The sequence below is a fragment of the Rhinoderma darwinii genome, chromosome 12 (genome assembly GCF_050947455.1).
Source record: "Rhinoderma darwinii isolate aRhiDar2 chromosome 12, aRhiDar2.hap1, whole genome shotgun sequence".
NCBI classification, from domain to species: Eukaryota; Metazoa; Chordata; class Amphibia; order Anura; family Rhinodermatidae; genus Rhinoderma; species Rhinoderma darwinii.
Window position 1 is genome coordinate 17,744,256 of NC_134698.1, and position 14,915 is coordinate 17,759,170.

At 42.3% G+C, this 14,915-nt stretch overlaps 1 protein-coding gene across 4 annotated transcripts in view; it reads right to left on the bottom strand.

The window, feature by feature from the left end:
- Window positions 1–14,915, bottom strand: part of KNL1 (kinetochore scaffold 1) — a 71,739-nt gene that overhangs the window by 25,691 nt on the left and 31,133 nt on the right. For 3 of the 4 annotated variants that reach the window (XM_075844800.1, XM_075844799.1, XM_075844802.1), the window contains 9 exons: window positions 11,396–11,494; window positions 9,581–9,696; window positions 9,408–9,498; window positions 9,172–9,288; window positions 8,967–9,054; window positions 6,626–6,703; window positions 6,034–6,073; window positions 3,373–3,471; window positions 1,327–1,427 (listed from right to left, as the gene is read on the bottom strand). In XM_075844800.1, the coding sequence (XP_075700915.1) occupies window positions 1,327–1,427; window positions 3,373–3,471; window positions 6,034–6,073; window positions 6,626–6,703; window positions 8,967–9,054; window positions 9,172–9,288; window positions 9,408–9,498; window positions 9,581–9,696; window positions 11,396–11,494 (829 nt within the window). The remainder of the gene's footprint in view (window positions 1–1,326; window positions 1,428–3,372; window positions 3,472–6,033; window positions 6,074–6,625; window positions 6,704–8,966; window positions 9,055–9,171; window positions 9,289–9,407; window positions 9,499–9,580; window positions 9,697–11,395; window positions 11,495–14,915) is intronic. The other variant, XM_075844801.1, reaches the window with a different exon arrangement.

Consider the following 14,915-nt stretch of genomic DNA (forward strand, 5'->3'; position numbering starts at 1 on the left):
GATCTAGCAGATGCCTGTCCGTTTTAAACGGACAGGCAGTAATACACTGCAATACAAAAGTATTGTAGTGCCGTATAATAGCGATCGGAGGATCGCATATTGAAGTCCCCTAGTGGGACTAGTAAAAAAAAAAAAAAAAAGTTTATTTAACCCGCACGGTGAACGCCGTAAAAAACGTAATAAACTATGGAAAAATTGCTGTTTTCTTTGAATCCTGAGATTAAAAAAATGTTATAAAAAGTCACACCTACTCCAAAATGGTACCAATAAAAACTACAACCGCATCGGCGGAATAAAAAAAAGTTACGGCTCTTCAAATATGGAGACACAAAAACAAATACTTTTGAAAAAAAAAAAAAAAAGCGTTTTTACTGTGTAAAAGTAGCAAAATACAAAAATCTATACAAATTTGGTATCGTTGCAATCGTAACAACCCGCTGAATAAAGTGGTGTTATTTATACCACACGGTAAACGGCGTAGATTTAGGAAGCGAAAAAGTGTGGCGAAATTAGGTTTTTTTTTCTGTTCCCCTCCAAAAAAAAAAGTTAATAAAAATTAATCTATAAATAATATGTACCTCAAAATGGTGCTATTAAAAAAGACAACTCGTCCCGCAAAAAACAAGACCTTATACAGCTATGTCGACGCAAAAAAAAAAAAAAAAAAAAAAAAAAGTTATAATTCTTGGAATGAGACGATGGAAAAACGTAAAAAATACCTTGGTCATTAAGGTTTAAAATAGGCTGGTCATTAAGGGGTTAAGAGATTTCTGAACATTATCCAGTAGCCTTCCATTTATTATATGCACTTTTGAGGTATTTACCTTGTATATTCTGATATCCACCGTGTGATGTATTTTATGATAGATATTACGATGATTTTTTTTTTACATGTTTTGAATGGATTGTATGACTGGCACTTATGACGGAGTCCTTATATACGGAGATGGAAGCGCTGCCTCGTCTCTTCTTTGTCTGTCAAACCGGTGTCCCAGCTAAAAAGGTGACTGTTTTTTATGTTCGTTAACAGAAAAAAATATATAAGTCCAACACGGTTACATTAGCAGAAGTGTCTGCCTCCTACGGACACCGAGCGAAGCCTGAATAGCTCAGTGTCGGTGGGTAAGGATCCAAGTTTAATTTTTTTTTGTATCAACAGCATATACCACCGGTCTGTGTCCCCCAACGAAACGAATGAGATTTTTTTCCCCCAGATATCCATCAACATGTTTCCCCGTATATGAAATTGTGGGATGTTTCCAAATAATTGCCATTAAGAACAATTCCCCACAAAGCAAGACATTGTGGAAATACGAGATCACCTACCGATATAATCGCCAAATGAGATGGAAAGATCTAGAGACTCATACAGAAAAGTAAATGCTCCATCTTTGTCTGTCCATTTAACCAGTTGCCATTCCGTAAAACTGAAAGGAAAAACAGCAAGGAATGATTTATGGCTTTTAATCGTGACCTCTCCATGTAGGGGATCCTCCCCACCCCGCGCGATTTAGATCGATATCTCTAATCTTTATCCCGGGTCATTCAAGATCTATCTAATGACATCTACAGAGGTGCATGGCACTACATAGCGAAGGACGTTACAAGTGGGCGCCCGCTGAATGGCTAAACACATGTGACTATTCGAGAAAGAGCGGGCGCATGGAGGAAAGGAGCGCATTTATTATTCCAGAAACCGTGGCATGGTTATGGGGGGGAAAAGGTGTCATGGGGCATCATAGAAAACAAGGCTGCATAAACCCCAACTAATGCAGGGAAAATGTATTACAATTGAAAGGTCTGCTCTGGCTCATAGAAGAGAATCTAGAGCATCTATGACCCCCGCGCGCCCCTTACCCATTTAGGCGTTCATATGTCCTACTAGGGTGCTCCAATCACGGATTAGAAAGACATTAAAAAGTTTCTGCAGTATCGCTTGTCTATTTTAGAAGACATCTGCTCCCTCCTAGAAATGATTAATATTAGCAGTCACTGCCATGGTCCTTGGTGATTTTTAATATTCTTAGGATTTACAATAGTAGTGCATAATCCCGGAGATAAACATACATGAAAAAATAAAATAAATAAATCCCCTTTTTAACTAGAGGCCAGCCCAGCAATCAGCTGATTGGCCACGGGTCCGGCTTCTCTAACCCCCGGGTGATCAGCGGTCATCGCTGGGAGAAGTCACTTCTGGTCCTATATCAATTAAATGGCCAACCACACACCGCGCCTCTCTGTTCTGGCTCGGAGGGGCTTTGGGAACAGGGCACATGGAAAGATTTTTTTTTTTTTATTATGAGACAACCACTTTAAAAAGGGACCATTAAGATTCTAGAAGTTTTTTTTTCTTTTAGGTAGCCAGGCAATTGGTACTTACATAATCCTAAATGGAATAGACAAAATTGGGCACCTGCTGGAGATATTATAAAGGTTTTCACATTAGGGACATTTATGGCATATCAACAGAATGGCAGATAGATGCGGATCCCATTCTCTGTGACCCCCACCTATCTCTAGAACGGGGCCCCTTAAAACCCCTTCTAGCTTTGAGTTTCCGCTGACGCTTGTGATTTCTGACCATATAAGAAGAAAACCGCGTAGGACGCTAAGCCACGCAGTTTCCGTAACGGTCATACACTTTTATGGGACTTCCAGGAACAGCGTAGCTCAGCGTGCTACGGTTTTCTTATATGGTCAGAAATCACAAGCATCAGCTGGAACACAAAGCTAGAAGGGGTTTTAAGGGGCCCCATTCTAGAGATAGGTGGGGGTCACGGAGACGGGACCCGCATCTATCGGACATTGCCATTCTGTGGATATGTCATGGATGGGAAAGCCCCTTTAAGGCACATTAGCTACTTGTCCAGCTTTACTTTACTCCATATGAACATAGACACTCAATGGGCCTAAGGCCTTATTTACACGAACGTGTTAAACGTCCGTGTGTCGGTCGTTGAAACCACGGCTGTCACACGGACTTATACAAGTCAATGTGGCCGTTCACACGGCTGTTTCAACGGAGTGTGTGAAGGGTCCGTGAGAAAACCGGACATGTCCTATCTTTTCACGCATCCCTCCATAGACAACCTATGGGGGATGCGTGACATCGCGTCCCGCAGAGCACGGATGCACCTCTGACGTGAAAAACTGCAGTTTTTCACGTCTGAGATGCGCAACGCTCGTGTGAATCCGGCCTTACACAGTAAAACGGTTTTAACATTCATTTTTAAAACCATTTTGGAGGCAGGGTTCGAAATGAAAAGGGGGTTTTGGTTTTTTACCACGAGCAACAATGGCTTTTATATTAACAGATTTTTATGCACGAAGCCCATTGTTTATATCGTAAAGGAGTTTTTTTTACTTTGTTACCTGGATTCAATTTTGTTTTCAATAACCCTGGCTTCTTCTTGTAGGCAGCCGGTCTGTCCCAAGAACTTTTGTTTTTTTGCTTCTAGCTCCGCACTTTCCCTGCAAAGAGCAAATAATTTCTGCAGTGCGTAAAACGGCTTAAAATCCAGAAAATGACCAAATCCGGTAAAATATCAACACTAGCAATCTAGAACCAGCACGTGTGTGTGTGTGTGGGATGCACATTATCCATTATATGTTCCCGAATATATATATATATATATATATATATAAAAAATCTATATAAGATAAATAGGGACATAGCAGAGATTTAGGATATGTGCAGGACAATAGAGAATTTGATTTCCCCTCCTGTGTGACAGCAATTCTGATAATGGACGTAGATTATACATGGAAATAGGGCTGGGCGATTATGACCTAAATCACGATTAATTGAACATGTAAGCCTGACTACGATTAATGAACTATTTATGCCACACACCTTTTTGCATGCTACGCCATTGAATATTTCTCCCGAGCCTGCTGTATAGAACATATCCATGGCACTGCCCTTAAAGAGGCTCCGTCACCAGATTTTGCAACCCCTATCTCCTAATGCAGCAGATCGGCGCTGCAATGTAGATTACAGTAAGGTTTTTTTTTTCAAAAACGAGCATTTTTGGCCAAGTTATGACCATTTTTCTATTTATGTAAACGAGCCTTTCTTAAGTCCAACTGGGCGTGTATTGTGTGTACATCGGGGCGTTTTTACTTGTTTTACTAGCTGGGCGTTGTGAATAGAAGTGTAGGATGCTGACGAATCAGCATCATCCACTTCTCTTCGTTACCACCCAGCTTCTGGCAGTTCAGACACACAGCGTGTTCTCGAGAGATCACGCTGTGACGTCACTTCCTGCCCCAGGTCCTGCATCGTGTCGGACGAGCGAGGACACATCAGCACCAGGCGACAGAGGCTACATCGACTTACCTGCAAACGCCGATGCTGCTGCAGAATCAACTGTAGCCTCTGGTGCCGATGTGTCCTCGCTCGTCCGACACGATGCAGGACCTGGGGCAGGAAGTGACGTCACTGCGTGATCTCTCGAGAACACGCTGTGTGTCTGCACTGCCAGAAGCTGGGTGGTAACAATGAGAAGTGGATGATGCTGATTCGTCAGCATCATACACTCCCATTCACAACGCACAGCTAGTAAAAGAAGTAAAAACGCCCAGATGTACGCACATAATACACGCCCACTTGTACATAACTTTAAACACGCCCACTTGGACTTTTGCAAGCCTCATTTGCATAAATATAAAAATGCTCATAACTTGGCCAAAAATGCTCGTTTTTGAAAAAAAAACAACGTTACTGTAATCTACATTGCAGCGCCGATCTGCTGCAATACGAGATAGGGGTTGCAAAATCTGGTGACAGAGCCTCTTTAACAGTATAATGCCCCATAGCTGCCCACACCGTATAATGCGGATAGAGCTGCCCTCTACACAGTGTAGAACCACCCATACCTGCCCCCACACAGTATAATGCCCCTATAACTGCCCTCCATGCAGTATAACGCCCCCCCCCATAGCTGCCCCCTCACAGTATAAAACCCCATAGTTGCCCCTACGCTGTGTAATGCCCCGATAAAAATATACATAGTCGACCTAACCCCGTTGCAACGACTAGTGGAGGAGATCCCTCTACTCCTCCGGTCTGTGCAGCTCAGGCCAGACCGGCACGATGACGTCACTTCCTCACGTCCGGCGATATAGCGAATGGTAGAGCAGGGATCTTACGGCCCCCGTGCCCTACCATTGTATTCTACTGTATCGGTGTCCTGAAGGTGCAGCTACAGCTTAAAGCGGTGGAAAAGAAAATGTGAGAACACCGAAATGCGCAAGAGGACGTTGGTTAATAGCGCCAAACTTCGGTTTTGGTTTTTTTTCCGATTAATTGTCCCATATTTTTTTATTTTGCTGTATGGGATATTGGAGCGGTCACATGTGAACTTTGTTAAAATGATTAAAATATCATTTAAATTTTGTAGTTTACGTGGTCTTATATTCAGGTCGATTGTTTTATAATAGGAAAGACTGCTGGTGCAAGGTTTTAAACATTTACTAGGCAATTGTGTTACGTAGCAGCCCGGAAACAAATATCTACTGCACAGTAACTTGTAAAGTAGTGTTTATGCATTTACAGTTCTATACCCGACTTCATGGCATCTCTGTGGTTAATGCTGTACATGGGGGTTGGTAGCGATTTGTTGTATGAGGTGCTGTGGCCTTATTTTCATTCTGAATTTGGGGAGGGCGGGTAAAAGCATCTTGAGAAGCACAACATAAGAATTGGGCCCAACGAGCTGCAGGCTGGCATTATTTCTATATATTACATAATGGAGAGTAACGGCACATGTGCAACTATCTACCCGCTGCAAACGGGGCACAAGAGACATTAAATGTGCAGACTTTAGATTAAGTCAAGGGCCCCCATAAATGTAGCGTGTCGACCACCACCACTTATAAAGATCACGCTGATTATAGGTTATAGAAAAGCCTTTAATACAACATATTAAATGGAGTTTAAAAAAAATTAATTATTGCAATATAATCTTGATATTCTATGTATATCATCATCATAAACGTGTTCTAGTTAATGTTTGCACTGCAGAAACTTACTTGATACAATGCTGCTCCTGTAATTGTAAGCGGTCAATCTCTATTAAGACAAAAGGTTAGAGAGTGAGGACGAGAAGTATTAGGTTTTCAGAACAAATATTTTCCATTATTTACACAGAGAGAAGGGACAATGACCAGCACTGACACTTAAAGGGATTTTCCCTCTAAGCACATTTGTTACCTTTTCATAGTAAACACCCCCCCCCCCCCAAACACTAGAATGGAGGTTCCTACCCCCATGGCTTCTCGCTGCACAATCACAATGAGGAGGATTTTGATTGGAGCGGCAGTCGTGCATGTGCACCGCAGCTCCTTGTCTATGGGGCCAACGGAGACGGCGGAGTACATTCATCCTCATGCTGCGATCTCTATCGGCTGTTTCCATCGGCCCCATAGACATTGAACGGAGCAGAAGTGCACGTGAGGAGAAACAGAGTCAGGACCCCCTTTGCAGTGATCAGTAAGGGTTCCATTGGTGGCGCCCCCAGCGGTCATACATCACCGATCCCGTAGATAGGTGATAAATGTGCTTAGTGGGGAAAACCCCCTTCAATACGTACAACATAATGAGCTGTAACATGTTTGCACCCACCTGCCTGTAATTGCGTGCAACCTTGGACTTTAACTGGCAGGTTTTCGTCTCGACATTCTTCATTCAGTTTTGAAGTTTCTTGCCAGAGAGAAACAAATCAATAAAATGTTAACGGCAATCACCGGTTATTTGATTTCTGTAACATTCACAGCCGTCATATGAACCGGCTTCCAGAAGGACAGCTATTCCCCACTCCGTCCTCTAGGATTTGTTTGTGGAAGAGGATACTTTGATTTCCGCTACCTTTTACGTTTCCAGAAAAGTGCAGTCAGACACTCCGCTGCCATCAGGATATGGAGTTTCCCGCTGCAGCCATTTTCCAGTTTTTTTTTTTCTTTCCTCCCCATGTTCCAAAAGCCAACATTTTTTATTTTTCCGTTAACCCTTCCCGTCGCAGCCATTTTTCATTTCTTCCTCTCCGCCTTCCCAGAGCCATAACTTTTTTCTTTTTCCATCAATAGAGCGGTGTGATTGCTTATTTTTTATTGCGGGAGGAGCTGCAGTTTCTATTGATGGCATTAAGTAGCATATTGTTTTTTGGGTTTCGTTTTTACGGCTTTCACCGTGCAGTAAAAACGGGAACTTAACTTTATGCTGTGGCTCAATACGATTACGGCGATACCAACTTTATATAGGTTTATTTTTTTATATTTTACTACTTTTAAAGAAAAAAAAAAAAAAACAAACAAAATAAAAACTTTGCTAAAAAAAAAATAATTTGATTTTTGTCACCACATTCTGAGAGCCATAGCTTTTTAATTTTTTCAATCGATTGAGTAGTGCGAGGGCTTATCTTTTGCGGGACAAGCTGTCGTTTTTAATCAGTATTTTTTTTAGTACATATAATATATTGATCACTTTTTTTGGGGGCGCTAAGTTGACCAAAAAACAAACGATTTTGGTGTTTTAAAGATTTTATTTTTGACGACGTTCACTGTGTGCATTAAAAAAAATGCTGCTTGGTTAGCCTCTTTTTTTTTTAAAATATTACTTTAGAGAAAAAATTGGAAAAGTTTTTTTTTTTTTTTACTACTAAAAACATTTTATTTTTTTACACATTAGTCCCTGTAGGGGACTTGAACCAGTGATTGTTAGATCGCTGGTACAATACACTGCAATACTAATGTAATATGACCTAAGGCAGAGGCAGGGCTTAAGAGTAGTACTAAGATGGCAGACCTAGAGACACCCAGGTTGCCATGCCAACCATTGGCACCCTGCGATTGCGCTGCGGGAAGGCCGATGGTGTCAGAGGGAGTCTCCCCACTCTAATGCTTTAGATGCCACAGCCGCTATTGACTGCAGCATCTAATTGGTTAAATGAGTTGGATCACACTAGAGCGCCATTCCACTCATAACAGTAAAACGATGGCCGTAAAATACAGCAGACACCCGTGTTGTATGGAGCAGGCTCCAAACTTTCCCTACCTGGCTATGATGTAACTATACATCATAAGGTCAGAATTCGAGATTGGATTAACTGCGATGGGTCCTGCTGCTTTTGTCCTAACCAATTTAGGGTGTATTTACGCTTAGGAAAACTGCACTAAAAAAAGTCATACTTATGTAGCCATGGCGACGCATCCCTACGCTGTCATGCAGGCCAGCCTCCTGGGATCGGCTGCGGTGGTCACATGGGCTGAAACGACATCCCAGGAGGCTGGCCTGGACGAAGACAGACCGAATTCTGGGGAAGTATAAGATTTTTTTTTTCCCCAAGTTGCGTTTTTTTTTTGCGGCGGAATCACTGCTTTTCTGCCGCTATTTGTTGTGGCTTTTAACTTCCCATTAAATTCAATGGGGTAAACCCGCAAAAAAAAAAAAAAAAACAGCGATTATGCAAATAAAATTGACATGCTGTGGGTTAAAAACAAAAAAACGCAGGCCAATTTGAGCAGTTTGTCCGCTTTTAGTTTACGCAGCGTGCGGATGAGATTTGTTAAAATCTCATCCACTTTGCTGCTACTGTATTATGCTGCGGGTTTTACATGACAAAATCTGTTGCGGAAAATCCGCATTATTTACGCTATGTGTGAACTGACCCATAAGTACATTAGTCTAGTTGCATTTCCCCTTAATGTTGTCCAGATGATCCAACTAGATTTCAAGTACATATACCGTATATAAAAGAGGCAGCAGATGCCTGTGTAAGAAGACTGGACTGTATAGCTCTACCATATACTAATAGGTTATAGGCCTTCACTTCCGATTAGCACAAGAGTAAATGATGAAATGTATTTTACAAAGCTACTCCATTTTTAACAGATTAAAAATGTAATTCACATTTGGTAACAAAGTCATAAAAACAAAAACAACTGGTGTATGTGAAAAAGGAACAAACCAATTTCTAGACTGGAAATGCCGTCATCGAGCTGTCTCAGCAGGTCGTCGGTCTCACTCAGCCTTGCGTGCAGTTGCTTACATTGTGTCTGTTTCATAGAAAGCAAAATGTCATTAGAGCTGGAAACCATTGCCTGGCCCACTATACGCAAACACACGGAGATAAACTAAGGTATTGGGGGGGGGGGGCGTTATATTATTAATACCTGAGCTGTGTGAAGCAGTTTACTGTATGTCGAAACCTTCTCTTCATGGGCTAGAAGCTTACTTTTTTTGTAAAACAAGGACTTCATATTTTTCAGCTTCACTGCAAAGTACATCAACTAGATTAGAAGGAAGATAAATATATAAAAGAAAAAAAAGAAAAAAAGCTGTCAAATGCATGAATTTACAGGACAAGGAAAAAACCCACAATCTGCCCGTACGGCATTCCTAGTTTCACCTCATTTTTTGAACACATTTGCAAAGCTTCCCAGAGCGATCTGTTAACTTGTACCAGAGGCTTGTGCTGCAGCTCGGTGGACGCCTTTAGCCTGGGAAAACAAAATGTACAAAGTGTTACAAGTTACTGCGACTTTCAGGAGTACCTGATACTTCTCCTATGAGAACACTTACTCCTCTAATACTTGGTACAAAGCGTGACCCTCCTCCTCATACACCTGCAGATTGGGATAGTACACATATCGATCTAGCAGGATTTCTGCTGCCGTTAGGTCTTCACTCATAACCTGCTGTAGTGAAGGAAGAAAGTCCCATAATAGAGTCAGTCAGTCATTCCTACGAGACAGAGATACTGACAATAGTGGACAGGCTTGCATACAAGATCCCATTGTCAAACCCTCAGTTAGGCTTCGCTCACTTGTGCGTCGGGGCTCCGTTCATGGGTTCCCTCGTACCTATCCGTCAGGGGAAGTTATGAATGGAATCCAAACAAGTCGTAGCTTTCCGTTTGCATCATTTCAAATGGTGAGGGATCCGGTGCAAATTTCAACTGCGCTGTTCATGCAGTCAAAACGACGGAACCCTTGAACAAAAAGGACAGAAACCATTTGCACCAGATCAGTCACCATTGAAATCAATGGTGATGCAAACAAAAACCTATGGTATCCGTTTGGATTCCCTTCACTGAAAGGTCCGACCAAACCCATGAACTAAGTCCCGACGCAGATGTGAAAGAAGCCTCAGTGGTGTGAGCAGGCAAGATCCGTGGGCATTTACTTCCCCTGAATGTCAATCATGTTCTCATTAACAGCAAACAGAGATCTAGGAAATGGTGAAGAATTGAAACAAAATACATTACAAAATTCTAGAATTATTAAACAATTATAAAGTGTTACATACGTAAAAGAATTAACTGGTCAGTATCTTAATTTCTTTAAAACCAAAAATCAGATGTGGATCACAGTAGGGAATAAGGTTTCATCTTTCCTCAGGGAAAAGGAGATAATGGTCATTGCTCTTAAAGAGTCTCTGTCACCACATTATAAGTGGCCTATCTTGTACATGATGTGATCGGATATATAATGTAGATTACAGCAGTGGTTTTTATTTAGAAAAACGATCATTTTTGACGGAGTTATGACCTATATTAGATTTATGCTAATGAGTTTCTCAATTGACAACTGGGCGTGTTTTACTATATGACCAAGTGGGCGTTGTACAGAGGAGTGTATGACGCTGACCAATCAGTGACCAATCAGCGTCATACATTCCTCTCCATTCATTTACACAGCACTAGCGATATCGTTAGATCTCTATGTGCAGCCACATACACACACTATAACGTTACTGCAGTGTCCAGACAATGAATATACATCACCTCCAGCCAGGAAGGGATGTGTATTCAGAATCCTGACCACTTCTGTAGCGTTTGTGATTTACAACATAGCAGGCGTAGTCTCACGAGATTACGCTGTAAACTGTAATTCACAGCGAGATCTCGCTGTGCTGTGAATCACAGAGATGCTACAGAAGTGACAGGATTCTGAATAGACATCCCGTTATGGCTGGAGGTAATGTATATTCATTGTCCGGACACTGCAGTAACGTTAGTGTGTTTATGTGGCAGAACATAGAGATATAGCTATATCGCTATCTGCAATGTAAATGAATGGAGAGAAGTGCATGACGCGGATTGGTCACTGATTGGTCAGCGTCATACACTTCTCTGTACAACACCCACTTGGTCATATAGTAAAACACGCCCAGTAGTCCATTGAGAAACTCATTAGCATAAAGCTAATATAGGTCATAACTCCGTCAAAAATGATAGTTTTTCGAAATAAAAACACTGCTGTAATCTACATTACAGCGCCGATCACATCATGTACAAGATAGGCCACGTATAATGGGGTGACAGAGACTAACTTTTAGTATATAAATACATCACCTAGAACTGTAACTCTAAAATGCATGTAAAAGAAAAACCACCTTAGAAGGAAGTTCACTGTATCTTGGCTTCTGAATAAGAATGTGGATTCTTAGCAGCACAAAAAATTCCTGTACGGTCACGGTGCCATCTTGAAATTTCTTGGAAGAGAGAAAAGAAAAGCTGGATTTTCAGCAACTATGTTACAATATAATACAGGTCCTTCTCAATGAATTGGAATATCAAAAAAGTTAATTTATTTTAGTAATTAAATTCAAAAAGTGAAACTCATTCTATAGATTCATTACACACAGAGTGATCTATTTCCAGCATTTTTATTTTAATGTTGATGATTATGGTAACAATTAAAAAAAAAATAAAAAATATGTGTTTCGGAAAATTTGAGTGTTGAATAAACCCAATTTCAAAAAGGATTTTAAATTACCAAAATGTGTTGTCCTACTGAAAAGTATGTAAAGTATATGCCCTCAATACTTGGTCGGGGTTCCTTTTGCATGAATTACTGCATCAATGCGATCAGCCTGTGGCACTGCTGAGGTGTTATGGAAGCCCAGGTTACTCGGATATCGGCCTTCAGCTCGTCTGCATTGTTGGATCTGGTGTCTCATCTTCTTCTTGACAATACCCTATAGATTCTCCGGGGTTTAGGTCAGGCCAGTTTGCTGGCCAATTGAGCACAGTGATACTGTGGTTATTACACCAGGTATTGGTACTTTTGGCAGGTGCCAAGTCCTGCTGGAAAATGAAATCGGCATCTTCATAAGGGCTTATTTAGACGAACGTGTAATACGTCTGTGCAACTCGCGTGATTTTCACACGCCTCGCACGGACATATGTCAATGGGGCTGTGCAGACTGTCCGTGAGTTTCACGCAGCGTGTCCGCTGCGTAAAACTCACGACATGTCCGTTGTGTGCGTTGTTCGCGCATCACGCACCCATTGAAGTCAATGGGTGTGTGAAAATCACACGCAGCACACGGAAGCACTTCCATGTGACGCGCGTGATTCACGTAACAGTAAAAACTATGAATGAAAACGGAAAAGTTTTACAAACATACAGTGTCATAATGATGGCGGCTGCGCGAAAATCACGCAGCCGCGCATCATACGAGGGTGACACACAGAGCTGTTAAGTACCTTTTGCGCGCGCAAAACACACACGCTCGTGTAAATCCGCCCTAAAGCTTGTCAGCAGAGGGAAGCATGAAGTGCTCTAAAATTTCCCGGTAGACGCTGCGTTGACTCTGGACATGATATAACACAGTGGACCAACACCAGCAGATGACACAGCCCCCAAACCATCACTGACTGTGGAAACGTCACACTCGACTGCAAGCAACTTGGATTGATGCCTATCCACTCTTCCTCCAGACTCTGGGACCGAGATTTCCAAATGAAATGCAAAATTTACTTTCATCTGAAAACAGGACTTTGGACCACTGAGCGACAGACCAGTCTTTTTCTCCTTAGCCCAGGTAAGACTCTTCTGACGTGGTCTCTGGGTCATGAGTGGCTTGACACATGGAACGTGACAGTTGTAGCCCATGTCCTGGATACGCCTGTGTGTGGTGGCTCTGACTCCTTGTGAATTTCCCCCAGATTCTTGAATAGCCTTTTCTTGACAATCCTTTCAAGGCTGTGGTTATCCCTGTTGCTTGTGCCCCTTTTTCTACCACACTTTTTCCTTCCGCTCCACTTTCCATTAATATGCTTGGATACAGCACTCTGAACAGCCAGTTTCTTTAGCAATGTCCTTTTGTGGCTTCCCCTCCTTGTGGAGGGTGTCAATGACTGTCTTCTGGACACCTGTCAAGTCAGCAGTCTTACCCATGATTGTGTAGCCTACTGAACCAGACTGTTGGATCATTTAAAGGCTTAGGAAACCTTTGCAAGTGTTGTGTTGATTCTCTGATTAGAGTGTGACACCATGAGGCTACATTCTTCAACTTGTCCCTAAGATATTCTAATTTTCTGAGTGACTCAATTTCGGGTTTTCGTTAGCCGTAATCATCAACATTAAAAGAAAAAAAATGCTGGAAATAGATCACTCTGTGTGTAATGAATCTATATCATATACGAGTTTCACTTTTTGAATTGAATTACTGAAATAAATTAACTCTTTGTTGATATTCTAATTCATTGAGAAGGACCTGTACATTTTAAATACAAAATTACAGTAAGAAAGTTCTGTTTATTTTTCGTTAAAGGGGTTTTCCCATTTTGGACAATTATGGCATATCCACACGATATGCCATAAAAATCCGATAGATGTGGGTCCCACCTCTGGGACCCGCACCTATCTCTAGACTCGGGTCCCCTAAACCCAGTCCTAGCTTACTCTGCTCCCGCTGCCTTCCAGCCACATCCTGGTTAGGTGGTCGGGAGATACGGAAACAGCAGAGTTCTGTTTCCGTAACTCCCATAGAAGTGAATGGTAGCTACAGAAACAGCGTAGCACGGTGATCTACGTTTTCCAAAACTCCCATTCACTTCCATGGGAGTTACGGAAACAGCGTAGCTCAACGAGCACTCGGCTGTTTCCCTAACTCCCGACCATCTAACAAGGAAGTGGCCGGGAAACAGCAGAGCCGAGTAAGCTAGAACGCGGTTTAGGTGGCCCCGTTGTAGAGACTTTTACAGCATAATCCTGTGAATATGTCATAATTGTCCAAGATGGAAAAACCCCTTTAAATTTACATGAATGCTCATCCCAAGCCCAAATTAAACTTCTTGCCAGACTTTATTTCACCACAGACTTTCCCCCCCAAGAGAATTTTTCATCAGTATTAAAACACAGCACGTGCTACTTTTATCTGTTTTGCAGATTTAAACACCCACTGAAGTCTATGGAGTGTTCAAAAACACAAATGCATTTGTAAATTATTCACGTTGCATCAGTAGGACATCTGTGTTGTCCCAGTATTTCTAAGGCGTAGGGATGCACGATGCAGCGACAGGGTTTAGATACTGTGCACTCCCAAACAGTTCAACACCGTTATTTCATGTATTTCAATATGAACTGTGCAGCCGCACAGCTCAGTATAGTAACACATGAATGTATGAGAGCGGGGCTGCGGCTGTGTAATACAGCCAGTGCCCCGCTCACGAGTCCTGACATGTCCGCATGATGTGATGCAGCCAGCGCTGCACTAATGAGCCGCGGCACTGAAGACCGAACATGGCGGGCGCTCTACAAAACACCCCCATGTTCTGTCTTCAGTGCCTGAACCGCCGCTAATTAGTGCAGCGCCGGCCGCATCACCTCATGCTGACCGCGTGCGCACTGAATGTCAGGAGCGGGGCAATGGTTGTATTACACAGCCGCAGCCTCGCTCTATAACGGCGGAGATGAGTGAAACCTTATTTCCACCGCTATTCTCCTGAATGCTGCGATCAAAGCTGAACGCAGCATTCAGTGGTAAATAAGGGGGGGGGGGGCTGATGACCCTTTCCTGTGACGCGATCAAGGAACATACCATATATATGGACAGACAGCCCAGGGTCCATTAACCCCCTTAGTGACCAGCCCATTTTAGGCCCTAATGACCAAGCTATTTTATT